This window comes from Carcharodon carcharias, chromosome 4, assembly GCF_017639515.1.
Source record: "Carcharodon carcharias isolate sCarCar2 chromosome 4, sCarCar2.pri, whole genome shotgun sequence".
Classification (NCBI taxonomy): domain Eukaryota; kingdom Metazoa; phylum Chordata; class Chondrichthyes; order Lamniformes; family Lamnidae; genus Carcharodon; species Carcharodon carcharias.
Genome location: NC_054470.1, coordinates 141,832,443 through 141,860,123, shown reverse-complemented (window position 1 = coordinate 141,860,123; position 27,681 = coordinate 141,832,443). Strand labels below are relative to the sequence as shown.

Genomic DNA, 27,681 nt, shown 5'->3' with positions numbered 1-27,681 from the left:
AAGCATTTCTCAAAAGGGAGGATCTGTCTGTTAATGTCTTGCAACAGTTAAGACAAGGTTAATTTGAAGGTGATAGCAGAGAAGTTGGAAAGGGTTTCAAAAGTAGGCACTAAAAAGGCAAAGACTGCTGAAGTATTGGCTCAACACCTGAACATTAGCACACAGATGGGAGTTAGCCAAGATTTAGCTGGAAATGAATTCGGAACAGAAATACTAAAATTTGAATTCAAATTCCAAAGAATGAGAACACAGAAAACCTTAAGTTTCAAAGAGAAAAAGGAAATTTGATCTCGACAAAGAAAAGCTTAGATTATGCAAACAGGGTGTTGCAGGAAAATTTGACTATGACTCAGATTTAATTCCTGGTTTTGATTTGGCAAGGAATATTCACTTAGTGCTCAAATTTAGTAAGGAAGGAGTTGAAGTGTATCTTGTAGCAATTTTCTCAAACAACCAAGTTACAATTGCCACAGGAAAGTTGGACAGTTCTAAGAACAACATAAAAATAGGAACAAGGGTCCATCGAGCCTTCTCCACCATTCAAGATAATTACTGACCCATTTTTCAGCCTGCTCCCCATATCCCTTAATTCCAAGACACCAAAAATCTGTCTATCCCAGCCCTAAATGTATTCAATGATGGAGCATCCACAACCATCTGTGTAGAAAATTCCAAAGATTCACAATCCTGAGTAATTTCTCTACATTTCAATTGGGAAAGCATTAGAAGTATACTCATTTCTTTCAGATATGAAATCTAGTGACTGAGAGTGAATGCTGTTCTCAATGTTACCAGTTAGTTCTGGAAGTGCACAGGCAAAAGCGTAGAAACCTAAGAAAGAATCAGTTGGAGAAAAGGAAAATGAAATTTGATAGGTAGTAGAGAGCTATGCAGATTGATCAAGATTTTGAAAACCTTAGAGGTAATGCTAATGGAATAATTTTAAAACGAAATGTCCCTTTAGGAATAAGGTCCCACATGGAAGATCAAAGTTTCTAAGATAAAAGGGCAGCTGCAATAATGGTTGATGACTACGAATTGTCTCAAACATGTAAGTAACAGCAGACCATTGTTTGCAAGCCCACGGGGAAACAGATCAGGTAACAAACAGAGCACTGGGTAGTGAGGAAGATAGCAGAAATCAAAATATATTCCTCAGACTTGTAGAAAAAGACAGTACAGAGGATACTACAAATCTGAGACATACTATTGTGATTCAATTCTTCCCCACCCCTTACTTTGAAAGGAAGCGATCTGAAATTGTAAATTGGATTGAGAGAAACGGCATTAAAAAGTTAATCTAGGATGGAATGAAAGAATGAGAAAAGGAAGAGATACTGCATTTTTTTCTAATGTCAGAAGTTGCAAAAGTTGTTTTCAATAACACTGAATGTTTGAGCCCACAAGCTATGGAAAGGTCCACCCTCTTTTCCCCCCTCTATGCAGGGGTGTTAAAGATCTTTTCACTGAAAAAAAAACTAACTTTAAAAGTATTGAATGTAATAAAATGACTTGGAACAACTCCTAAAAGGAAGAAAAGTGAAGCATGTGCTATTTTGATTAACTTGTTTGTTCTGTACTTCAATTAGTTAATAATATTAGTCTGAATTAAATTGGAACAACTGAAATTTAACTGACCTTTCAAACGATGAAAGATCGGCTTTCGACGATAGTGAAATTATAGCTGCTGTAAATTGAGAAAGTCTCAAGACACAATCAGTTAAAGGTATTTCTAAATTTTGTACAACTTTAAAAAAAGCTGGAAAAACTGTGGGCACAGTGGAAGATGGCTCCTTTGAGGAAGGAATCTTTTTTCAAATTTTAGGTGAAATGACAAATTCATGTGTCAAATGATTTTTCACTTCGCCATCTTATAAAACTACAGGTTAAGATTGTCAGCAGAAATTTTTAAAACTTACTAGGCAACCATTTTTCATATTGCTGTACACAAATTTGTAAATTTTATAATTCCCAAGTTTCATTCAAGTAGATATTTCCCCATGGTGACAGAAGGAAATTATGAATTGACAAATTAACACCTTGAGCAAAGCTACAGTGGATGCACCGATTCTCATTTATTTTAAAAAGATGTTCATGACTTTCCAGACCACACAGGGGTTGATGGCATAGCAAGAGATCCAGCTGTTTGGTGGTGTGATATTTTGCTGGTATTATTGCAAAGATTAGTAGAAAGATACACCTCCTGCTGGGCTACTATAAAATTATCAGTAAGCTCAAATCTACAACATGCATTTTCCACAACAGACTACATACTTACCAATCGTCCGAAGAACAATTGGATAAAGAGATAAATCCATGAGCCAAATAGCTGTGGAAATAACAGTTGCACTACTTAATGCACAGTGCTCAGCTATCAAAATGGATTCAAACCAAAACATACCTTCAGTTCATGATAATCTATTGCTTTATCTTTATCAGTATCAAATAAGTCAAAAGCTTCCTTAATCTCCTGTTTCTGTTCTTCCGTCAATTCTCGACGCTTTTTCCTTTTTGGCTTGTCAATGGCAAGCTCGTTTCTGAAAGACAGGGGTTAAAAAAACTCAATTTTTTTTGAATAAAAATTAATAAATGGCTGTTCAAAACTAAAGTTTCAGCCATATCAACAGCATTTATATATATATATAGCTTTTTCACAAAGCTCTTCTGTACAAAATATTTTTGAAACTCAGGAGCTATTATGCATCACTCATTCAATTTCTAAATAAACAACTCTATTGCCGTTCCACCTTACAATACTTGTACAAAAAGAGAATCTGGTTAAATTAGTAATCAGTTAACCCTATAGTGAGTACATTTGATATTTTGGCAAAGACATTGTCTGCTTAAATATAAAGTCACTCAGGTCATTCAAAGGAATGTTTTTTTTAAAACTTACTTTGTAGGCTTCCTATAGAATATCAAGGCAATGAACTCAAGTGAAGGAATTAGTGGTCAAATAAATAATAATCTAATTTAAACAAGAATTTTAAACCTGCAAATGCTGTAAGTCTAAAATAAAAATAGAAAATGCTGCAAATATACAGTATTTTAGCATCTGTAGGAGGGAAATAAACCAACAGCACTGGGTGATGCAGTCCCAGAGGGGGAGATTGCAGAATAGTGCGGTGAGAGGTCGGTCTGCCCGAATCAGTGACACATGGGCATATGAAACTTGTATAAATGACATCACAGTGCAAGGGGGCACGCAGGGTTAAGTCTACATTATAGGCATTTAAATCAACTTGTAATGCAAGCTAGATCAATTAACGTTATGATATAGAAGGTGGTAATTGCCAGGCTGACCATATCCCAAAGGGAAACTTGGTCAAGCTATCACAACGATTTACAATTTGTATTTTTATTATGAGAAGTCAGAAGTAACAAGTCCGCTACCACATGGAGATTTTAAATATGAAATTAAAATATTTATTAAGAAAACTTAAACACACAAGATTAGTTCCACAGTCAAATTTAGTCTTACAACATTTCTACTTAGCTAGACTCGCCATAAATATCCTTTTCAGGCAACAGTCCAAATAGATTCTTAATCTATAAAACATCCAGTAATATTACCACAGGGCACCCACCTCTTGATATAAGGGAGCTATTTCACAAGATTCCCTCTCACTCAACAATGGAAATCCAAGGCTTGTAACAAACACTTACTTTCTGGAACAAGCACTTCTCTGGGGTGGCTGGAGGCTGCTTTTTACAGGTGTATCTTCGCACAGCCCATCTTTCAAGATCTCACAATGCCACTTCCCTCAAAACAACTTTCAATCTTTCCTTAAATACATTTTCTCCCTTTTGATCTTTTAAAACTCATTGTTCTAAACTTCTTGAAACTCAAACTCTTCCAAATATAAGATCTTTCATGTTTCCATCTTAATTTTATTAGCCCAAAAGCAAAGACAAGTAAACAAGTAGTGAGGATATCATATGAACTCCTGCAAGATGCAAACATTTTCCTTGTGACCTAATTACCCTTTGTTTCATTTCAATCTCTCAATTTATCTACAAATGCAAACGTTAGTTCATTCATTTCCATTTCAAAATGCCTGCCTTTACACCTAACCTCTTTGATGTTTTAAACGTTGCAGTCCGACTGTCTTCAGTTTAATTCAATTAGTCACACACAGACCAACTTACACATAGCTGTCACAAGTCTACTTCAGTGTCCCACAGTAATATTAGAAAAAAAATGAAATTCTCTTCATTGTATAGAAACTGAAAAGCAAGCCAATTTGATTATTTTATAAAGTAAAGCTCGGTTAAGTGTATCATATTTTATACAGTATTTAATCAGATCTAGGGTCTTAAAGTTAAAAAGAGGGGTAACATTCAATGATCTTAATTTTTCATTTATCTCAGATGTACAACTAAAACATTTACGTTAACATACCTAAAATTGTGAAGCAGCATAAAACGTTGATTGGTGAGTAGCTGGTGAGCATTTAAGTCTTAAGTTAGTTAATAACAAGATAGAGGTATGAAGGGCACCTCAACCTCATGAAATTCACTTGTGTCCTGGACAAGCACATGTGCAGGAAGTGTTGTCAGTTGGAAGAGCTCAAGCTCCAGGTTTGAACTTTGAGTGGCAGCTGGTGTCACTGCAGTGAAACCCCCAGGATGACATTTCATGGATAGCATGCTTACACAGGTGGCTACTCCACAGGTTAAGCATGAGCAGGCAGAATGATGACTGCTAGATAAATAATGCATTCCCCAAGTGTATATCACTCCCTAAACCAGTATTTAGTTCTGAATACTGGTGAGGATGTTAGTTCCTCTGGAGAATGCAGCCAGAGACAAAGTACCCACAGTGGTTCAGGTATGCAGAGGGTGAGGGGCAGAGAAGGAAAATCAGTAATGCGAGAGAGAGAATTCTATAGTTGGGGAAAACAGGCATTTCTCTAGCCAGATGCAATTCCAGGATGTTACGTTGGCCTCTGATGCCAGAATCCAGGATGCCACAGAGTGGCTGCAGAGCATTCTGGATGTGTACGTAGGGGGCCAGGAGTACCTGCAAAAAAAGAGATCATGGTCCATATCAGCACCAATTATATCGGTAGAAAGGAGGGGTGAGGTCCAGCAAGAAAAGTTTAGGGAGTTTGGAAAGAAATTAATAAGCAAAACCTCAAAAAGGTACAAATCCCCAGCTTGTGCTGAACAGTGGTGAGCATAGAAATTAGGAGGTCAGAGCAAATTAATGAATAGCTGGACAGATGGTAGGAGGGTGGGGGGCTTCAAATTCCTGGAATCAGTTCCAGTTGGCAGGAACTGTACAGGCCAGGCAGGTTGCACCTCAAAAAAGCTGAGACCAATATCCTCATGGGACGGTTGCTAAAGCTGTGGAAGAGATTTAAACTAATTTGGCAAGGAATGGGAACAATGATGTAGTATTAGATAGGAAAAAAGGATTGGGAGAATGTACCATGAAAGACAGGATGGTGCTGAGGAGGAGTCTGGTCTAAAGGGGAACTGCCTGGCAACATTTTAAATTGACTCCTAACAAGTGCGAGAGAGTGAGAGGTGCAGCAGAATAGCTCCTAACCTGAAAGGTAAAAGACCTAAAACTTCAGTCTCCTGTGTGCAAGATTCCAGTAACCTTTCAATAATAGCTAGCTGGATTTTTCTCCTCATCTCTATAAGCTGATCTCTGAAAACCCCTGTCAAGAGGCAAAGGGGAAAATTACCATTAGAAATACTGAATAGTAAGTGGTCAACTAGTGAACTAAAGACTGAAAGTGCTGGAAGACTTTGTCATTAACAAAGGACTAAAAGGAATTTGGGAGACATCAATCAAAATCAACCCAGCAAATCCTGCACTCTGGAATTGGCGCTAATGAACGGTTTTATCCCACCCTTAAAATCCATGTTTTTGTGTGCCTTGTATGTGTGTGTAAGGGGTAGAGTTTAGGTTAGAGTTAGAAATTAGCAGTTCATATTTCTTTTTGCCACTGGCTAATGACAGATTGTTCAATAAACAGTTAAGTTTACAAACCTGGTGCTCATTGTGTTAATTGAAATTAAACAATTAGGTGGGTTGATCAAACTTCCACATTCGTCTCAGCTCAGGGAGCACTGGGGCTTGACATTGCAGCACACTACCCCCAGCGAGTCATGACAATATAGACTATGTCACCAGGTTAAAAGCATGCAGAAAAAAAGATTAAATAGGATATAAAAAGGATAATGTTAAATTGAAATTACAAACTAATACACCATTCCTATATTACAGGCACTGAAGTACATAAAATGTCACCTGAAGAGTCACACTAACTCAAAACATTAACTCTTTCTCTCTCCACAGATGCTGCCAGACCTGCTGACTTTTTCCAGCATTTTGTTTTTATTTCAGATTTCCAACATTGCAGTATTTTGCTTTTATCTATCATTTAAGTGCTTCATAAAGGGGACCCAAACCATGTATGGAATAGGTGCCTTCCAGTCCTGCATTTTATGCAGTTGAACTTAGCCCAACTTCTAAGTTGCCTTGATCGCTCCAGGCATCGTGGAGAAAGCTAGTTAATTGGGTTAATAGTTAATAGTTAATTGACTCCCACAGCTATCTCGACTACAGCTCCTCACACCCCGCTTCCTGTAAGGACTCCATCCCATTCTCTCAGTTCCTTCGCCTCCGTCGCATCTGTTCCGATGATGATACCTTCAAAAACAGTTCCTCTGACATGTCCTCCTTCTTCCTTAACCGAGGTTTTCCACCCACGGTCGTTGACAGGGCCCTCAACCGTGTCCGGCCCATCTCCCGCGCATCCGCCCTCACGCCTTCTCCTCCCTCCCAGAAACATGATAGGGTCCCCCTTGTCCTCACTTATCACCCCACCAGCCTCCGCATTCAAAGGATCATCCTCCGCCATTTCCAACTCCAGCATGATGCCACCACCAAACACATCTTCCCTTCACCCCCCCTATCGGCATTCCGTAGGGATCACTCCCTCCGGGACACCCTGGTCCACTCCTCCATCACACCCTACTCCTCAACCCCCTCCTATGGCACCAACCCATGCCCACGCAAAAGATGCAACACCTGCCCCTTCACTTCCTCTCTCCTCACCGTCCAAGGACCCAAACACTCCTTTCAAGTGAAGCAGTATTTCACTTGCATTTCCCCCAACTTAGTCTACTGCATTCGTTGCTCCCAATGTGGTCTCCTCTACATTGGAGAGACCAAACGTAAACTGGGCGACCGCTTTGCAGAACACCTGCAGTCTGTCCGCAAGAATGACCCAAACCTCCCTGTCGCTTGCCATTTTAACACTCCACCCTGCTCTCTTGCCCACATGTCTGTCCTTGGCTTGCTGCATTGTTCCAGTGAAGCCCAACACAAACTGGAGGAACAACACCTCATCTTCCGACTAGGCACTTTACAGCCATCCGGACTGAATATTGAATTCAACAACTTTAGGTTGTGAGCTCCCTCCCCCATCCCCACCCCCTTTCTGTTTCCCCCTTCCTTTTTTTTTCCAATAAGTTATATAGATTCTTTTTCCCACCTATTTCCATTATATAAAAAAATTTTTTTTTTTTTTTTTTTACATCTTTTATGCTCTCCCCACCCCACTAGAGCTATACCTTGAGTGCCCTACCATCCATTCTTAATTAGCACATTCGTTTAGATATCACCAACTTTAACACCTATGTGTTCTTTTGTACTATTGTTGTTGACATCTTTTGATGATCTGCTTCTATCACTGCTTGTTTGTCCCTACAACCACACCCCCACTCCACCTCTCTCTCTCTCTCTCTCTCTCCGCCCCTGACACACACACCTTAAACCAGCTTATATTTCAACTCTTTCTTGGACTCGAACTCAAGTTCTGTCGAAGGGTCATGAGGACTCGAAACGTCAACTCTTTTCTTCTCCGCCGATGCTGCCAGACCTGCTGAGTTTTTCCAGGTAATTCTGTTTTTGTTTTGGATTTCCAGCATCCGCAGTTTTTTTGTTTTTATCTCGGTGTTTAATTGACTGCCACTGCTCTTCAAGAAATGCCTACCTCCTTGAAGAAGTTCTGTTCTTTTCTGCGACAAGATTTCCGTATCTCTCTTTTGCCCTCCTCCCCTTCCTTGCTTTCCATTTCCCTCCTGGTGTTTGACAAGTTGTTTACTAAAACCCGCTTTCACAGCCACATCTCCTTTCTCAGTGACTGTCTCCATCTCCGACTTACCCCACGTGGAGCTTGGCCTAAATAGCCAAGTGGTTATGGAACTGGTTTTGTAAGCCCAAGATCAAGAGTTCAAATCTCACAATGGCAAACTATGAAACAATGTAACTTCATCTGAAAAACAGATGGAAACGGGTTTGTACTCGAAAGAGTTACCCCACGTGGATTTCAACTGAAATTCCACCCCTCATGTTTTGAACCCACCCAGGATTACAGGTATCTCCGGGACATAAAACGTTTCTCGGACTGCTGTTCCCGTCACATTCTGAAATCCACACTCAGTGCCATGCGCCGCCATATGAACACACTCGACCTCTCCCTCCAGCAGCACCGCCGTACCCTTTTTCAAAGCTGCGCGTGCCCCCAGTTTCATTTTATCCTTCGGCTCATCCGACACCTCAACAAGAAACTTTTTCTCCTTCTCTCAAGTGCTAAGGAACGCAAGCTCCAACAACTCATCGACACCAACACCCATCTAGGACCCTCCACCCCGGCCTGTCCCTCCATCCCCACCCCATCTTCCAATCCCAACCCCAGCCGTGTATTCACTATACCCCCTGACCTTCCCCTCTCCGATGCTGAACGTTCAGTGCTCAGCAAAGGACTTAGTTTCATACCCTTACGCCCTCACCTCAATGAATTTCGGGCTCGGCATGATGCTGAACTCTTCTTCCGCCGTCTTCGTCTCCGGGCTCACTTCTTTGAGCAGGAGCCCTCTCCCAGTTCAACGGATCCTTTTACCCATCTCCAATATTCTCCCTTCACCTGGACCCCTCCCTCTGGGTTCTTACCTTCTCTTGATCTTTTCATTGAGAACTGTCGGCGCGACATTAGTCGTCTCAATTTCTCTGCTCCTCTCACCCATCCTAACCTGTCTCTCTCTGAACTTACTGCACTCCGTTCTCTCAGGTCCAACCCTGACATTGTCATCAAACCCGCTGATAAGGGTGGTGTTGTTGTCTGGCGCACTGACCTCTACCTCGCGGAGGCTGAGCGTCAACTCGCAGACACTTCCTCCTACCTCTCCCTGGACCATGACCCCACCACTGAACATCAAGCCATTGTTTCCAGGACTGTCACTGACCTCATCTCCTCTGGGGATCTCCCTCCCACAGCTTCCAACCTGATAGTCGCCCAACCTCAGACGGCCCGCTTCTATCTCCTACCCAAAATCCACAAACAGAACTGCCCCGGTAGACCGATCGTCTCAGCTTGCTCCTGCCCCACAGAACTCATTTCTCGTTACCTTGACTCCCTTCTCTCTCCCCTTGTCCAGTCCCTTCCCACCTACATCCGTGATTCCTCTGACACCTTCCATCACATCAACAATTTCCAGTTCCCTGGCCCCAACCGCTTCCTCTTCACCATGGACGTCCAATCCCTCTACACCTCCATCCCCCACCAGGATGGTCTGAGGGCCCTTAGCTTCTTCCTCGAACAGAGGCCCGAACAATCCCCATCCACCACTACTCTCCTCCGTCTGGCTGAACTTGTTCTCACACTGAACAATTTTTCCTTCAACTCCTCTCACTTCCTCCAAATAAAAGGTGTGGCTATGGGTACCCGCATGGGCCCCAGCTATGCCTGTCTCTTTATGGGGTATGTGGAACATTCCTTGTTCCAGTCCTGCTCCGGCCCCCTTCCACAACTCTTTCTCCGGTACATCGATGATTACTTCGGTGCCGCTTCATGCTCTCGTCGGGACTTGGAAAAATTTATTAATTTTGCTTCCAATCTCCACTCCTCCATCACTTTCACGTGGTCCATCTCTGACACTTCCCTTCCTTGACCTCTCTGTCTCAATCTCTCGTGATAGACTGTCCACCAATATCCATTACAAACCCACCGACTCCCACAGCTATCTCGACTACAGCTCCTCACACCCCGCTTCCTGTAAGGACTCCATCCCATTCTCTCAGTTCCTTCGCCTCCGTCGCATCTGTTCCGATGATGCTACCTTCAAAAACAGTTCCTCTGACATGTCCTCCTTCTTCCTTAACCGAGGTTTTCCACCCACGGTCGTTGACAGGGCCCTCAACCGTGTCCGGCCCATCTCCCGCGCATCCGCCCTCACGCCTTCTCCTCCCTCCCAGAAACATGATAGGGTCCCCCTTGTCCTCACTTATCACCCCACCAGCCTCCGCATTCAAAGGATCATCCTCTGCCATATCCGCCAACGCCAGCATGATGCCACCACCAAACACATCTTCCCTTCACCCCCCCCTATCGGCATTCCGTAGGAATCGCTCCCTCCGGGACACCCTGGTCCACTCCTCCATCACACCCTACTCCTCAACCCCCTCCTATGGCACCAACCCATGCCCACGCAAAAGATGCAACACCTGCCCCTTCACTTCCTCTCTCCTCACCGTCCAAGGACCCAAACACTCCTTTCAAGTGAAGCAGTATTTCACTTGCATTTCCCCCAACTTAGTCTACTGCATTCGTTGCTCCCAATGTGGTCTCCTCTACATTGGAGAGACCAAACGTAAACTGGGCGACCGCTTTGCAGAACACCTGCAGTCTGTCCACAAGAATGACCCAAACCTCCCTGTCGCTTGCCATTTTAACACTCCACCCTGCTCTCTTGCCCACATGTCTGTCCTTGGCTTGCTGCATTGTTCCAGTAAAGCCCAACACAAACTGGAGGAACAACACCTCATCTTCCGACTAGGCACTTTACAGCCATCCGGACTGAATATTGAATTCAACAACTTTAGGTCGTGAGCTCCCTCCCCCATTCCCACCCCCTTTCTTTTCTTTTTTTTCCAATAAATTATATAGATTTTCCTTTTCCCACCTATTTCCATTATATAAAAAAAAAATTTTTTTTTTTTTTTTTACATCTTTTATGCTCTCCCCACCCCCACTAGAGCTATATCTTGAGTGCCCTACCATCCATTCTTAATTAGCACATTCGTTTAGATAATATCACCAACTTTAACTTTAACACCTATGTGTTCTTTTGTACTATTGTTGTTGACATCTTTTGATGATCTGCTTCTATCACTGCTTGTTTGTCCCTACAACCACACCCCCACTCCACCTCTCTCTCTCTCTCTCTCTCTCTCTCTCCGCCCCTGACACACACACCTTAAACCAGCTTATATTTCAACTCTTTCTTGGACTTGAACTCAAGTTCTGTCGAAGGGTCATGAGGACTCGAAACGTCAACTCTTTTCTTTTCCGCCGATGCTGCCAGACCTGCTGAGTTTTTCCAGGTAATTCTGTTTTTGTTTTAGTTAATTGGGTAGATTGCTTAAAGGATTTTCCGAAGTTAGCACAAAATATTAACTTTCATTGTTTGTAGAGTTGGGCTTTGTGACACAAAAAGGCACAGTTGTACGATTTGTATTTTGGGCCAAAGATCAACCTTAGTACACACTTCTGCATTCTTTCCGATCTGGGCAGTTTGCATGTGCATGAGGCCAGGGTGCTACACAGGCACAGCCTATTCGATCAAAGAATAGATTTAGCCAGTGTAAATCAACAAGTCACTGGTTGGGAGGCTAAAAAGGATGTTCATTCTAAAAAAAGCATACTGTCCACTTGGCTATCCCAATTCAAGTTGGTTTTAATATGTATACCCAGGATTTAAAGCTCTCACCTGTATCATTGTGCAACTGTCTATGTCAAGGGCATGTGCTCATGTCTACTGAAAGTTTACGTGCATGACATTACATACCATCCTGTCATGAAGCTATTAATGTATATAATATTATTGAAAAAGTATTTTTCTTTTAAAATAGAGGTTTAGTCTCAGTGTGTCTTAATTGGATTAAAGCCAGCTAGTCCGGGTGCTTTGATGTTTACATCTCAAGGCTAATACACAGAAGTAGAGCGCATTTACATTTTTTGAAGAAAGCTTACAAGAAGTGGGGTGAGAACTGACACTTATCTAGCAGATACCGAGCAATATTTTATGTTACTAATAAAATTGGTACTATGAAAGGGGTTTTATTGTTAGAGAGGTTTAGTTCAGAGGCTGGTGATACAATGAGAATTTACATTCGATGGGCTGTGCTAGGTATAACTTCAGTAATTGTGTGTGTGTGTATATAGAGCAGAGGCAATGTGAGATCAAAAGCACCTGTAAGCCTCCAACTGTCTCCACAGGAACCAAAGTGAAAAGAACCTCATTTTGAATTCATAAGGTGAAAATGCTTTGCCTGGTGGCTGGTTAAGTCTGAGAGTTGTTGTTACCTTAGTGGAGATTAATTTGGGAATTTGTTAAAAGTTCTGATCGCAGTAATTTGTAGCCATGTGTCTATATTTAACTTGTGTAAATTAATAAAAAAGGCTTCATTTAACTTAATACAAAACCTCAAGAACTGGTGGTCTGATTCCTGAATTTGAAGTTGCATCTCAAACATATCACTTAAAATTATAGGTTACGAGTTATGACAGTTGTTTAAAGTTTCCTTCTTGGATTTTTAAATAACTCAGCTGTATCAACTGCACGGTCATAACAATACTGTTTTCCTCACATCATTCCTTGAGGGCATCAAGAGCTTCCCGAGGCTCACTGATCACACCCCACCGCCTAGACTCCACAACTGCCATATCATCCATGTGTTTCCAGTATCTGGAGGCCAGAAGAAGAGGGTAACATTACTGATTAGGAGAATAGGCCCTAGCCAAGTGCTGAGGTACACTGTTAATTGAACACTTTCAGATAGGTAGCCACAGTATCCAACAGTGCAGTCAGTGAGAAAGTTAGCAATCCATTGGATAAGAATATCATACCTGTTTAACTTTATCAACTTTTTAAACACAGCTGTAGAATCAACCCTAAATCAAACATCTTTGAAAAATCCATTCTAATAGTGGTGAGGTTGTTCCCAGCTTATCAGCATTCTTACAAAAAAAATCAGTTCACAACATCAACCAGTCAGTAAACTGTCAATCTTCCAGCCCAAACTAATGATAATTAAGTTAAGGATCGATATCTGACCACTTAAATCATGAACTTTTCTGCAATCCTTAGAAAAAAAAAGTGTTGGCAAGACAATGCAGCGTAGTTTGTCCAGCATTGCTGGTTTGGCACTGGAACATTTGCTTGCTTCCATCGACACGGAATTACTCCCTCAGAAAAGGAAACATTAGTGGAACACTAAAAACTCACAGGCAAAGCATCAGATAGACATGACTGGAACACTGTCTGGACTAGTTGGTTTTTCAGGTTTAACTCAAGAGCTCTCTGAAGACTCCACGCAGTTGGATCACAGGATGAACTATTATAAATGCTGGTTCAGCCTTAACTGGATAATGGTATCCAATTCTGGCCACCGCATATTAGGAAGGCTGCAAATTAAAAAAAACTTATGGGAATGGTTCCAGGGATGAGAGACTCTTCAGTTGTGATAGAGAGGCAGTGAGTGTTCACCTTAGAGAAATGATAGAGTACATTTGATAGGAGGTGCTCAAAAATCATGTAAGGGTCTAGACATAGACAGAAACTGTTCCCATTGGTGGAAAGGTCAAGAACCAAAAAGAGACATAAAAAAAAAGATTGGCAAAAGAACCGACAGCAACTTGAGGAAGAGCTTCCTTTATGCAAGGAGGTGGTTAAATCTGGAATGCACTGCCTGAGAGTGTGGTGGAGATGGATTGAATCATTGCTTTGAAATGAGAATTAGATGAACACCTTGTGGGGCATAGGCTGAGGAGTGGGAGCAACTAAATTCCTCTTGCAATAAGCTGGTAGGGATATGGACCAAAAGGCCTATGCTGTGACCATTCTAAGACTTACCTTAGAACAAATTTTTTAAAAATCAACAAATTTATAAACCTTCTGTGGTCCTATCCAGCTGAAATTTCCAGAGGAACTCAGTGAGTTGAAAAGGATTGGAATGAAGAGCCTACACTATTTACAATAACATATGATTGGATCCTTTACTTTCTCACAACAACTTAAAATAGTTAGATTGCATTGTTATGGGGTGGAGGGGACACAACGACACCTGAACTCCTTTATTTTCTCACTAGCTCTCCGTAAGCAGGGGCCTTTTAAATTTTTGAAGTAAGATGGGTATCCCCAAACCCTTGGGCTGAATTCCCCACCCCCCCCCCCCCCAACAAGGGACGCAGTGCCATTTTACATGGGAGGGAGGGCCAATTAAGGCCCGCCCAGTGTGACATCCACATGGAATCGCTATGCGCTTCCTGTGCAGAGGGGGGTTTTACCAAAACCGAGTGGGCGCTCTTTCGCACATGCACGAAAGAGCGCACTCATCTCCCTGAGGCTAAGTGCAGGGAAAATCGGCTGTAAAATGTAAAAAAGCTCAAAATAGAAAAATAAAAGTTTTCCTAACATGTCCCCTCATGTGACACTGTCACTTGAGTTGGGACATGTCCATAATTTTTTACCAAAACTTCATTAAAATTTTTGAAATCTACATGAAACCTCATCCCACCCATGGGTGAGGTTTCATGCTTTTTCTAATTCACGTCAGGGCTCCTGGCCTGCCCACCAACCTTAGGGTTGGACGGGCAGGTCCTTTAATTACTTAATTGACTGTCAATGGCCTCTCAATTAGCCATTGACAGGTGCACAGCTAATTTCGCTGTGCCCCCGCCTACCTGAAAATTTAAATGGGGCGCGGTGACGTCGGGAGTTCCGCACAATGTCACCGCGTGTCATTTTACGTGTCAGCAAGTGGCAGCAGGGCCCGCTCGCCGACGGGAAAATCCTGTCCTTGGTTGGTGATCGTTTAGTCATACATAGAAAAAATGGTCACAATTACGTGCACACACTAAGATATGAAAGAGGAGTCTTTAAAACTATAACTTAAAGAAAAAGAACCACAGGTATGGATCTCAGTTCACAGGATTGCGTGAGTCCAGAAATTCAGAGTCCAATGAGCATTCCTTTACAAGGGAGTTATAGTTCAGGCAGGATCAGCTAGCTGAAGCAAGGATTGCAGAATTCCTTTAAAAGTTGACATGACTCAGAGAGCTGAGGTTGGCATATAGAGAATTGGTCTTTTCAGCAGGCAATGATAGAAATATTCCAGGGAAACAGCTCCAAGGAGGCTTAGACTTGATGTAGGCTGTTGCTCAGCCTGGGGTCCGGCTGTGTTGTTTGTAGGCTAGAGGTTAAACAGACTGAGTTGCGGGACTAGAAATGTAATACTTAAAGTTTCCAAGGCCAGAAGCTTAGTTCATGTGATGCTGCCCATTAATGAGTCAGGTGCAAGCTCACAAGCAGTTTCTATGCCTCTGGTCAAAATCCATTGTCACCTTAGGAGACAGATGGTGGCTATTAGCGCCTCTGCAGGTATAACAAGTTTTAATGGCTCTCCCTTTGTTATAGGACCTGACTGGAGAAACAGCTTGTCCCTGGTTTTGTTGATTGTATTGTGTCCTCACAATGAGGGGTGCAAGATTCCACAAGGATGAGCTTTATCCTGTTAAAGGCTGTTGGAAATTTCCAGAAACCGTAGCCAACTTGTTAATGTGACCTGTAGCAACGATCCTTTGGTTCAGCAAAGTCCATTTTTAAAAAAAAAAGAAAGTAAGGCTTGATTTAAACAGTTTATGATCTCTTTCAGGTCTTAGGGGCATGATAACATCATAAATCACAGGGGCAGACCTTATGGTTATCAAGACCTTGATCATATCACTGCCATGCTACTCACTCTACCATATTATTTCACACATGCCTCCACTGTTACCTGAAATTCACAGAACTGGGCACAGCCTCAGGGCAATCTAGAGTTATAACAAAACAAGGATAATAAAAAAAAATCCAAATACTACATTTCCTGTTATATAATACAGCAGTATACTGCAACATTAAGTCAGGGCTTCAATTTAACAAAATGACAAGTATACTACTGACAGCTCAAACCTACCATGACTTCAGCCTCAAAATAACTTTTCACTTGTACTCCAGTCAGCAGCCACTTGATCTGATGGTACTGTTTTCTAATCTAGTACTAATGTCTGGCAACAACAAATGTTTTTCACAAATGAGGATTCCTATAATGCTTTGTCAAATCTCTCACAATAGTAGAACAATCTATCGTAAGCAATGGGCTATTTTACAGGGTGTGGTAATAGATTTGCTCAATGCAGTATTCTTGTTCTACATGGCTCAAGAATGAATCTCAAAGATATTGATTAGAAGATACAGAGGCACTTGTACCAATTAATTTATTTTGATACTGGGGATCTCTGATGGATGACAGCTTTAACTTAAACATTTATTTTAGATGATGCTGATAAGAGGTGACAGACAATGGTCTTTCTTTAACAGTAAAATCAATATAATTGAAACTTGGGTTTGTCTCAACAATCCCTCAATAATTTGGAGCTCTCAGGTGCTTGCAACATTCAGGACCAAGTGGTGCAGTAATTTGGGAACATTATCAAGGCTTGGACTATGTAACTGCTTTCAGTCCATCTGGTTAACATGTAACAGCCCAAAGAGCCACCTCAAAAAAGCCACTGCATGCAATTTCTGGGGATCAGCATCACACAAAACCTTAAGGATGTCAATTGAACAATTAACACTAAAAATATTGGTCATAGATGCCTATAACATCAAAGTGCATAGGAACATCACCTCCATTTGTCCTTCCTTCAGTTTCAATGACAGGCCTTTCATCTTTTACTGTTAGCCCAGTTGAACAAAGCAGCAGGTTTTCTCGCCCCAAACCCACACCTCAAAAGCCACAATCCACATCTCTACAACTCAAAACAGAAACAAGTCAGTCAGTTTCCAAAGCTTCTGAGTTTTGTTCATCCATTTCTACCATGGCATCACTTTTCATGAACTGAAAATAGTACCAGAGTAGAAGTCACTTATCCTTTCTACGGTATATTTATACTATGCACATTAACATGATTCAATTTCTGACCCTCGCAGACAGCTAAAACTATTGCAGGTGGTGGTAAATGTAATTCATCTTTAAATATATTCAACATGAACATCCATATCTTTCATCTTCATCAGCATAAAAAGATGAAACACTGGTGAAAAGCACACAAAGGATAAGATAAGGCTGAAGCATTTGCAACAATCCTCAGCCAGAAGTGCCAAGTAGGTGATCTATCTCGGCTCCTCCAGAGGTCCCCAGCATCACAGATGCTAATCTTCAGCCAGTTCAATTCACTCCACATGATAAAGAAACAGCTGAAAGCACTGGATACTGCAAAAGCTATGGGCCCTGACAATATTCCAGGAGTAGTACTGAAGACTTGTGCTCCAGAACTTGCTGCACCCCAAACCAAGCCAAGTTCCTGTACAGCTACAACACTGGCATCTACCCGGCTATGTGGAAAATTGCCCAGGTATGTGCTGTACATGAAAAGCAGGACAAATCCAACCCGGCCAATTACTGCCTCATCAGTCTACTCTCCATCATCAGTAAAGTAATGGAAGGGATCATCAACAGTGCTATCACGCGGCACTAGCTTGGCAATAACCTGCTCACCGATACCCAATTTGGATTCCGCCAGGGCCACTCAACTCCTGACCTCATTAAAGCCTTGGTTCAAACATGGACAAAAGAGCTGAACTCAAGCTGAGGCAAGAGGGACTACCCTTGACATCAAGGCCACATTTGACCAAGGGTGGCAACAAGGAGTCCTGGCAAAACTGAAGTCAATAGGAATCGGGGGGGAAAGTCTCCACTCATTGGAGTCTTATCTTGCACAAAGAAAGATGGCTGTGCTTATTGGAGGTCAGTCATCTCAGCTCCAGGACGCAACTGCAGGAGTTCCTCAGGATGGTGTCCTCAGTCCAACCATCTTCAGCTGCTTCAATGACCTTCCTTCCATCATAAGGTCAGAAGTGGGAATGTTCGCTGATGATTGCACAATGTTCAGCACCATTCATGGCTCCTCAGACATGTCCAAATGCAGCAAGGCCTGGACAATATCCAGGCTTATGCTGACAAGTAACAGCCATCATCGCCACACCTTCAAGTCCAAGGGGCACAAACGAATGTATATGGCTAAACTAGTTGTCCGCCATTCACTAAGATCTGACTGAACTACAAAGCACCAGAGTCCTGCACACATCTGCAAAAACTCCTCAATTCCAGGATTTTCCTGGAATGAAGGTAACCCCTGACTTTTCATTACTGCAAGCTCTCTATCCTCAACTCCAATGACAAGTGCAAGGACCACATAGATTTCTTCGTCATCATGACTGAGAGCATTCAAATAATCCGTTACTTCCCTCTCTTCTTCTAGCCCATCAGGTCAAACTTCTAAGGCATCCCCTGCTCTAGCCCTGAATTTGGTTCTTTCCCTGGTTTCTCTCCTATTGTTCATCATGTCCTCTTGTCCATGAGTCCCACCACCTGGTCTTTCGAATTTATTCCCACTAACTGCTGACTACCCAACTTTCCTTCCTGGCTCTCAGGATAGTGAGATTGTTAATATTTCTCTCTGCTCAGGTTCTCTCCCTCTCCTCTTCAAATTTGCCATCATCACTATCCCTCTCCTTAAAAACCACTGACCTTTCCATCCTTGCAAACTACAGCCACACCTCCAACCTCTTTCCAGAGTACTGGAACATGTTGTCACATCCCAAATATATGTCAATTATTCCCTAGAGCTTCATACCTGAATCTCTCAAATAGGTTTCCATCTCTACCACAATACTGAAACAACTATCAAAGTGACAAATGACATCCATGTAATTGTAACAAAGACAAACTAACCCTCCTCATCCTTCTCAACTTATCTGCAGCTTTTGACACGGTTAATCACACAATCCTCCTCCACACCTCACCACCTTCCAGCTGAGTGGGATGCACCCACCTGGTTCCATTCTTATCTAAATCACCAGAGAATCACTATCACTGGCTTTTCTTCCCATTCCCACAGTTATCTCTGGTGTCCGACAAGGATTAATCCTTGGATTCCTCCTATTTATCTTTCACATGCTGCCCCTCAGCAACATCACCAAAAACTTAACATTAGTTCCCACATATATACTAACACCACAACAGCACCACCTCACCCACTTCTCTCTCTCTCTCTCAACCTTTCCACTGTCTCCAAATTGACAGATTGCCTATCTGACATCCAGGCGGGTGAAAACTTCCTCCAATTAAATATTTGAAAAACTAAAGCCATTGTCTTCAGTACCCACCACAAACTCTGCTCCCTCACCACCAATTCCATCCTTCGCCCTGGCAAGTGTCTGAGGTTGAACCAGACCATTAACAACCTTGATGTCACATTTGACCCAGAAAAAAATGTTTCAGCCACATAATCAGTGACACTAAGGCTGTCTACTTTCACCCATCTCACTTAGCTCTTCCACTGCAGAAACCTCACTCCAGCCTTGGTTATTCCAGCATAACCTGGCTGGTTTCCCACAATCTACCCTCCATAAACTTAAATCATCCAAAGCTCTGCAGCCTGTGCCCCAAGCACACACCAAATGGCATTTACCCACCACCCCTGTGCTCACTGACCTTCACCAGCTCCCAATGTGACAACGACACAATTTTAAGATTCTCATCCTTGTTTTCAAATGTCTCCATGAAATCACCTCTCTGTAATCTCCTCCACCAAGACACCAGCACTCATTTAATTCTGGCCTCCTGAGAAACCCCAATTTTAACCACACCACCACGGATGCCCCAAACTCTGGAATTCTCTAATCTCTACGAAAATGTTAGGTTATCGGGGTTAGACGGGAATGTGGAAATCGAAACGCAAGATCAGCCATGACCTTATTGAATGGTAGAGCAAGCTGTACTTCCGGGCCTATTTGTTACATTCTTCTGTTCCTTAAAATCTACCTCTAAACTTCTGGCCCTAATATCACCTAATGTGGCCTAGTACCTAATTTTGTTTTGAAGCACCTTTGGGTGTTACGTTAAAGGTGCTATCTAAATTCAAGTCATCACCAGGCAGCCAATCTGCGAACAGTAAGCCCCCACAAACAGCACAGTAATAATGACTGGGAAAAACTCATCCGCTCCGAATAAGTCAAAGGCACTGAAGGACAAGCTGCTATTGTCCAGGAAACCCCCACCGCCGCCATTAGTTCATCACGGGGTGAGCTGCAAGATTTGCCGTCCGCCAAGCCAACAACAGAAAGAGGCCGCAACCTCGCATTTGGCAAAAACAACCAGCGCTGCAGGATCACCAAAGTCAACCGGAATTAGAAGGAAAAGCGGGGCTGTTATTTACTGCTCCGTTGTCAATAACAGCACAGGTCGACCTACCTGAGCGACAGACTCATTGCAGCACCAGACCCTGCACCGTTTCCAGCAGTCGGCTACCTGGGTAACCAGCCACTACCAAGTCCCGCCTCCCAATTCTCCCCAGCGCCCATTGGGCAGATTAGGCCACCTGCCACTTATGATAGGACGGCATGCCCACACCCTTTTTTTATTGGCTGACTGCGCTTTCAATTAGAGCGTATTGTCTAACCGTCAGTGGAAACTCGAGGAGTGACAGTTTCAAGCCCAGTGGCCGGGGGCGGGGCCGGATCACCGTCCAAACAAGTGCCAGGTGATAAGTGCCAGGTGGGACAGAGGACGCGGCAAATCCCTGTCCGTTTGCTGTAAGGATCAAAGCTGCTGGCGGCGCCCTGGACACAACAACCAATAGTATGCAGGCAAGGATCATCAGTGAGGAACATAATAGACATAATGTAGACAACAGTCCCACAGAGGATGTCAAATATTTTGCAAAAATTGGTAGTGAAAATTAAAGGACGGAGTTGCTGTACCAGTATTCCTCTTAAAGTGTGTATTGTCACCAAATGCAACACAAAGGTAAACATTGAGAACGGTAGAATTATTTTCAACATTATAAAAATTGCGTGAAGTAGGCTGGCATATGCTCCTTTTTATATTGCCTGTATGGTTCGGGACTAGCAGGGTGGTGAAGAAAATGGATTGAGCAGGTTTTCAAAGAGAAAACAGTGGGCGACAGACAAGGGTGACAGTAATAAAAACAAAATGAATTCATCGCAAATCCGAATAAAACCCAGGGATGAGAGCGGCCAACGACAAAAAGGCCTGAAAAATGTTTGTGACAAGGAATGATGCAAGTGCAAAGTGACAAGTCACTGCAGCATGAGGGGCCGGATATGATAGCACTTTTAATGATCTGTAGTGAAATGAAAATGCTTCTAGGCCACTTCACATAGGTGGAATTATTAAACTTCAGTTGGGTAGAAACATTAGTTTTCCCTTTGATTACCTTCTTGTGAGGGTGAAAACCCAGGGTGCAGGGAAAGAAACACAAGGACAGCACCTGGGTATCCAATGTCTGGCTCAACAGTAGCACCAGCTGTGGAGAAACCTACTTGACCATCTACCCCACTGAAGAATGGCACACAACACCAGGGACCATATTCAAAGTAAAATACCACATCATGGAGCATCTTTGTGCAATGATTCTGATTGTCATAATTTACCTGGAAACACATTTACATTTACATTTTACAGAGAATGACTGAGCAATGATCTGCTAAAGACATGACAGAATCCCCTATCAGCCCAAACAACTGGCTGAAGATCAGAATAAACACATCCAAAAAGGTAGTTAGAACTGAAGGCTTTTATTATTCTCCAAAAATTATGCACATATTAAGATAGCCTTGCTGGATGGCCACAAAATGCTCTGAACCTTGGGGTCCTAGTTTTAAATGCAACACCTCAGCATGGCTGCAGTCTGGGCTGGTGGGTTGAGTGGTATTAGCAGGGGCAGTAGCAGAGTGGCAGTGTTGGGAGCATGAATACTGCCCTCCTCAGAGAAGTATGCAGATTCTTGCACCATGGAGCCATTCCCCCAGCTTGGCACTTCTGCAGCCAATTGGAGGACAGATTGCTGAGCTGTTATAATAGCCTGCACATCCCTTTCAGTACTGGCACCCACAGCCATGTTGGCAGGAGTTTGAGTCTGCATTGCAGCAAGCTGTTCTGGCGTGGAAATAAGCATAGTTTTTTTATTCATTTACAGGATGTGGGCTTCACTGCAAAGCTTAGATCTGATCCATTGGTTGTGGGATAGCTTAGCTCTGTCTATCACTTGCTGCTTATGCTGTTTGACATGCAAGTAGTCCTGTGTTGTAGCTTCACCAGGTTGACACCTTATTTTTCAGTATGCCTGGTGCTGCTCCCAGCATGCCCTCCTGCACTATTCATTGAACCAGGGGTGATCCCCTGACTTGGTGGTAATGGTAGAATGTGGGATATGTCAGGCCATGAGGTCACAGATTGTGGTATGGTACAATTCTGCTGCTGTTGATGACCCACAGTGCATCCTGGATGCCCCGTCTTGAGTTGCTAGATCTGTTCAACATCAATCCCATTTAGCATGGCGGTAGTACCACACAACACGATGGAGGCTATCCTCAACATGAAGATGGGACTTTGTCTCCATAAGGACTGTGCAGTGGTTACTCCTGCCAATACTGTCATGGGCAGGTGCATCTGTGGCAGGCAAGTTGATGAGGATGAGATCAAGTATGTTTTTTCCCTTGTGTTGGTTCCGTCACCACCTGCCGCAGAACCAATCTAGCAGCTATGTCCTTTAGGACTCGGTCAGCTCATTCCGTGGTGGTGCTATCGAGCCACTCTCGGTGATGGACATTGAAGTTCCTCACCCAGAGTACATTCTGCACCCTTGCTATCCTCAGTGCTTCCTCCAAGTGGTGTTCAACTTGGAGGAGTACTGATTCACCAGCTGAATGGGGGGGCTTGGATCCTGGGTTCCATCGATGCCTGGTCCAGCTCATTACCAGCAGCCACTTCCCGAACATTCATTGATGACTTGGAAACTGTTGATGTACTGTCCAGACTTCCCACCTCTGTGTCGTTGTAGCTTCAACAAAAACTGTTGTGATTTTTTTTTAAAATGCCGGCTGCAACATCCTTTAAAATTCCATGACATTTTGTGGATTTGAACTCAATTAATTAACCAAACCTCTGAAAAAAAACCTATCAGTAATGGATGGTGACCATGGAACTCTCAGATTGATCTGAAAACCCAACTAATGACTTTTGGTGAAGGAAAACTGCCATCATTTCCCAATCTAGTCATGTATGACTCCAGGTCCACTCTGAATGGCTTAGCAAATCCCATGGTTGTATCAAAACCCTTCAAAAAAGTACAAGAGGAATAATATTGGCAGGATCATTCGACATGGACCTGGGCATTGGATTTGGAAAACAAGAAAAGCACACTCAGTCCAGTCAACCCTGCAAAGTCCTCCTCATAAGCATGTGGGGACTTAAGCCAAACTTGGGAGAACTGTTCCAGAGACTTGTCAAGCAACAGCCTGAAACAGGCATTACTTGCAAAGCACATCCTATCATCCAGCACATTAGAAATCCTTCACCACCATCCCAGAGCATGTCCTGAGGGGGCAGCACAATGGTACATAGATTGGAGGGAATGACCCTGCAAGACTTCAACATTGTGTTTAGACATCATGAAGTTTCATGGCATCAGGTCAAACAGGAGGCCATAATTTGCCTAATCTCTGGAACTCCCTCTAAAGTTGTCTGTCTCTGCTTCTTTAAAAACTTCACTGATGTATCTTGGAAGAAGCACTGAGCAAGGGTGCATAATACACTCTGGTGATTGGAACTTCAATGTCCATTAGAAGCACCACTAACTGACCGAGCTACCCTACTCCTGAAGACACAATTGCCAGACTGGACTGGCAGCAGATGATGAGCAAACCAACAAAAGTGAAAAGCCTACTTGACCTCATCCCCACAAATCTATCACAGATTCATGACAGTATTGGAGGGACCATCGTAGTGCCTGTGGAGACAAAATCCCATCTTCAACATTGAGCATCTACGGGTGCTGTTGGTCATCAGAAGCCAAATTTTATTTCACCACATCAGTAACTTCATGACTAGTCATTTTCCTCACTCTGCAATTAACATCAAGCCTGGCAACTAACACTGGTTCAAGGGGGATTTAGATGGTCATGGCAGAATCAGCAGCAGGCATACCTGATTAAATACATATACCTGAAATTGAGGTGTCAACTTGGTGAAGCTACAAAATAGGACTAAATACATGCTAAACAGTGGAAACCAAATGCTTCAGACAGCACTAAGCAACCGCATATCCAAGATCAAATCAAACAACCAGGAGAGCAATGGGTGGAATCCTATCCTAAGAGACCTATACACTGTGGGGAGGTCAGTAGCAGTTAGGAGCTATTTTGATTTTTGCTCTGGCCCTTTAACTCAGCAACAGCAGTTGCATCTTGCTTCAGCATTTGCTGGCAAATCAGAGAGGGCTGGTGGGTTCACATGCTGAATCTGTCAATGAGAGATTTCTCAGGCTTTCATAGCAGGTTGTTGCTGACATTTGCAATATCTAGACAACATCTGACTCTGGCAGGTGTTAGAATGGCTGAACTGGACATTGATTCCTGAGTCTTCAGCAAACACAGTGATGGAGAGGAGAACTGCAAAGGCTACTCCCTGGGTATCGGACAATTAACTGGAGTTTCTACGGTGGAATTTGAGGGATTGTGATGAGGTGATATTTGCCCACCACAAGAGCAAGAGGCCAGCCTATCAAAGCCTGCAGGCATAGATGAATGTGGTCAAGGAATGAGTGTCACCTGGAGACAGTGTCCCAAAGGGTTCAAGGACTTTAGGAGGGTAGGAAAGGTGAGTGGCTTAACTCGTTTAGGTGCCAAACATCACACTTCCTCCACAAATGTTGTCCTTCCCTCCTCTCCACACAATCCATTTCTCACACTCACAATTGTCTGCCTCTTGCAGAAAATTCTGGGCTGGCCCTCCAGTGACATGCACTTTGACAACTACTGGCCAAGTATGCCTACCTAGTCCGCTGGGAAGGAGGTCTTGATGCAAGAGGCTGCAGATGTCAGCAATGACCTCCCATGAAAGCCTGCACCTCACGATTAAGCTTAATTGCTTGGATCTGGTACTCACACATAGATGTTGAAAGAGCTGACTCCGCATGATCCCCTGATTTGGGGATCTCACCTCCTCCCAGCAGGATCTTTGTATCCATCACCTCTGCCCTGTGGAGTGCCATGTGGCTAAGAAAAAAGCTGCTGGTGCTGCTGGTGGGTTTGCTCCTGCTGTTGCTATTGGTGCTGCTGCTCTCCTATTCCTCAATACAGGTTCAAAGGTGGAGTTGCATAAGCTGCTTCCATGCTGTGGTGAAGGCTGACAGCAGGGAAGTGCAGATCAAGGTGACTAAGTCCCAGAGAGGTAAGTTGACTTCCAAGCAGTTGGAATTCACCTGTCAAACAGTGAACACACACTTTCAGAAGAAGTGCTGTGAATAACAGCCTCACATGGACTTGGTTCTCCCAAGCACCGCCTACTACTGTTCTTCATAAGAGGCAACCACAACCTCTCTGGTGACACTAACCAAGTACCAGATCATTGGCCTTCATTTGGCAACAGTACATTTGAGGATAGAATCCTCAGAGGTCTTGACCCTGCTCAGGGTACTGGAGTGTCTCTCTCCTTGAGATAGCCCCATTTATTCCTAGAGTTAACACCCAGTTGACATTGGTCAGAGATGACTATGAATGGAGTCCAAACATGTACCATTGCAGGTATCACTGAGCAGTGCCAAACTGAGCCTGAAGTGGAGCAGCGTTGATTTTTGATGCCGATGTGGGTTCATGAGGGCCGGATATGTAATGTCCAGCCTGGAACTGGTAGGGAGAATTTGCAATCAACAATAAAAATAGATATCAGGTAAAGCCTGGCAGAAATAGTAATGATGAATATTTCAGTGACTTTAGCATCCAGAACACAACCCACAGTCAATGGACAGCTTCTGTGAGGTCCTGAAGTCTGAGTAACAAGTTCCGCTTAATTTGAATACTTATCCAACTTTCCCTTAAAAGATGCAGTGAGCTTTGCCTCAACTATTCATTGCAAAAGGCATTTAGGAAGGTCGGTGGGGAAAATAGTTGTTGACCATCAATTAAAAGATAAATTAAAGGATAAAGAGCTGGCACTCAGAAATGGATGGGGCATGGAGGAATGACATGAGTAGAACTTAAGTTGCACTGCTTCCTCCTTTCCAGTATCTCTACTGACATTGATTGATTTTTGGTCGGAATTTGCTCTCTCTTGCCTTTGTTGTTTGTTTCTCATGACTTGGGTTTGGTAAAAACTCCATTTCCTCTCAATGATCCTGGCACCAACCGTGTTGCTTGTGACAGAAGAAGAAGTTAGGCACAGAAAATACTGGTTTGCAGCAACAACAACAGGTATTTTATAGCTCCCCTCATATTGTAAAAACATTTATATCATAAATACTGAATACAGATTCTGGGTGCAAAACTGATTGGCTTGTTTTGTTCCTTCTGATGTTACTGGTGCCAGCTTAGTATTAAAGGCAGAAGATTCCATTGCTTCTGAAGTTGGACAACTGACAGCTTCTTCAAAGTATTTTCCAGTTTCTGTCTCAATAGCCACTAGTTCTAACCATCCATGTGAAGAATTTCTTCAACCTCATTCGTCAAGTCTTAACCTGAACTCTCAGTGCTGATGGATAATTTAAGAAGTTGATTATTCACTTGTTCACTCCCTCCCTCTCAGCTTCTGCCCTTATTTAGTCATTCATTCTATTCCAAAAATCTACACTCCACACCAATCTTTGGTCTCAATACAAAGGCTCTCAACTGCATGTGTAAGCAAATCTTTTATAGCAGCAACCTTCTGTGTGCCAGCTGTCTATAAATATTTCATTTTTTCACGCTCCCTCCACAAAGCAAAGCTATTCAGACCGTCTGCACATCCGTATTCACTCCTAAAGGGATCAACTGGAGAGTCAGAGTCAGTGCAGCTCCACTTCTGTCACTGAAACTGGTCATACAGCCTCCAGCCTCAAATCTACAGTTCTCAAACCTATCAGATCAGATGTCTGATCTTTCTGTAATGCTCAGAGTGAGGATGAGACTTCCCATATGATTTCACAGTTTGCCCCATCCAGTTAAAGGGCATTACCTTTATGAAAGTTTTGGGAAAACACCCTTGGGTTTCATTTAGGTCACAATGACAGAATGACCTAGAATGTAAAAACAGATTCCCATGTAGATACAAGCCAGAGTACAGGATACAAGGGCAATGGACAGTGATGAGAATGGAAGTTGAACGCTCCAGATCTATGGTGCTGGATACAATTGATCAGAACGGACTGATGCTGAGATTGTATCAATAAGGACATGCAAAGTTAATCGATGCTGGGGGGTGGGGGTGGGAGGAGCATGGTGGTCTTACGTGGAGCTGAATCTGATTCCAACTGTGCTACATGCTTGGCTTGGTGTCCCTGGTGGAGGAGTCTGTGCGAACTATCGCCAATGCAATGAGCTTCATGGTGATGGGAAGTACTTGAGAATTTTTTTTTGTAACCATCAGTAATCGAATTTCAAGACCCTACGACATATGAGCAACAATATTGAAGATTTACTAGCAACAGCAACCTCAACTAATCCATCCTACAATGCAACAATATTACTGATTCTGTTATTCTGATCATATAGATTGTT

The 27,681-nt window shown here is 43.0% G+C and overlaps 1 protein-coding gene across 3 annotated transcripts in view; it reads right to left on the bottom strand.

Moving 5' to 3' along the window:
- cetn3 (centrin 3) overlaps positions 1–20,477 on the bottom strand; it is a 44,475-nt gene extending 23,998 nt beyond the window's left edge. For 2 of the 3 annotated variants that reach the window (XM_041186256.1, XM_041186252.1), the window contains exons 1-2: positions 20,381–20,477; positions 2,402–2,537 (exon numbers count right to left, since the gene is read on the bottom strand). In XM_041186256.1, coding sequence (XP_041042190.1) covers positions 2,402–2,537; positions 20,381–20,397 — 153 coding nt within the window. In that variant the 5' untranslated portion in view covers positions 20,398–20,477. Of the gene's footprint in view, positions 1–2,401; positions 2,538–12,670; positions 12,691–20,380 lie in introns of those variants that run through there. The other variant, XM_041186253.1, reaches the window with a different exon arrangement.
- Between the last annotated feature and the right edge of the window lie 7,204 nt (positions 20,478–27,681).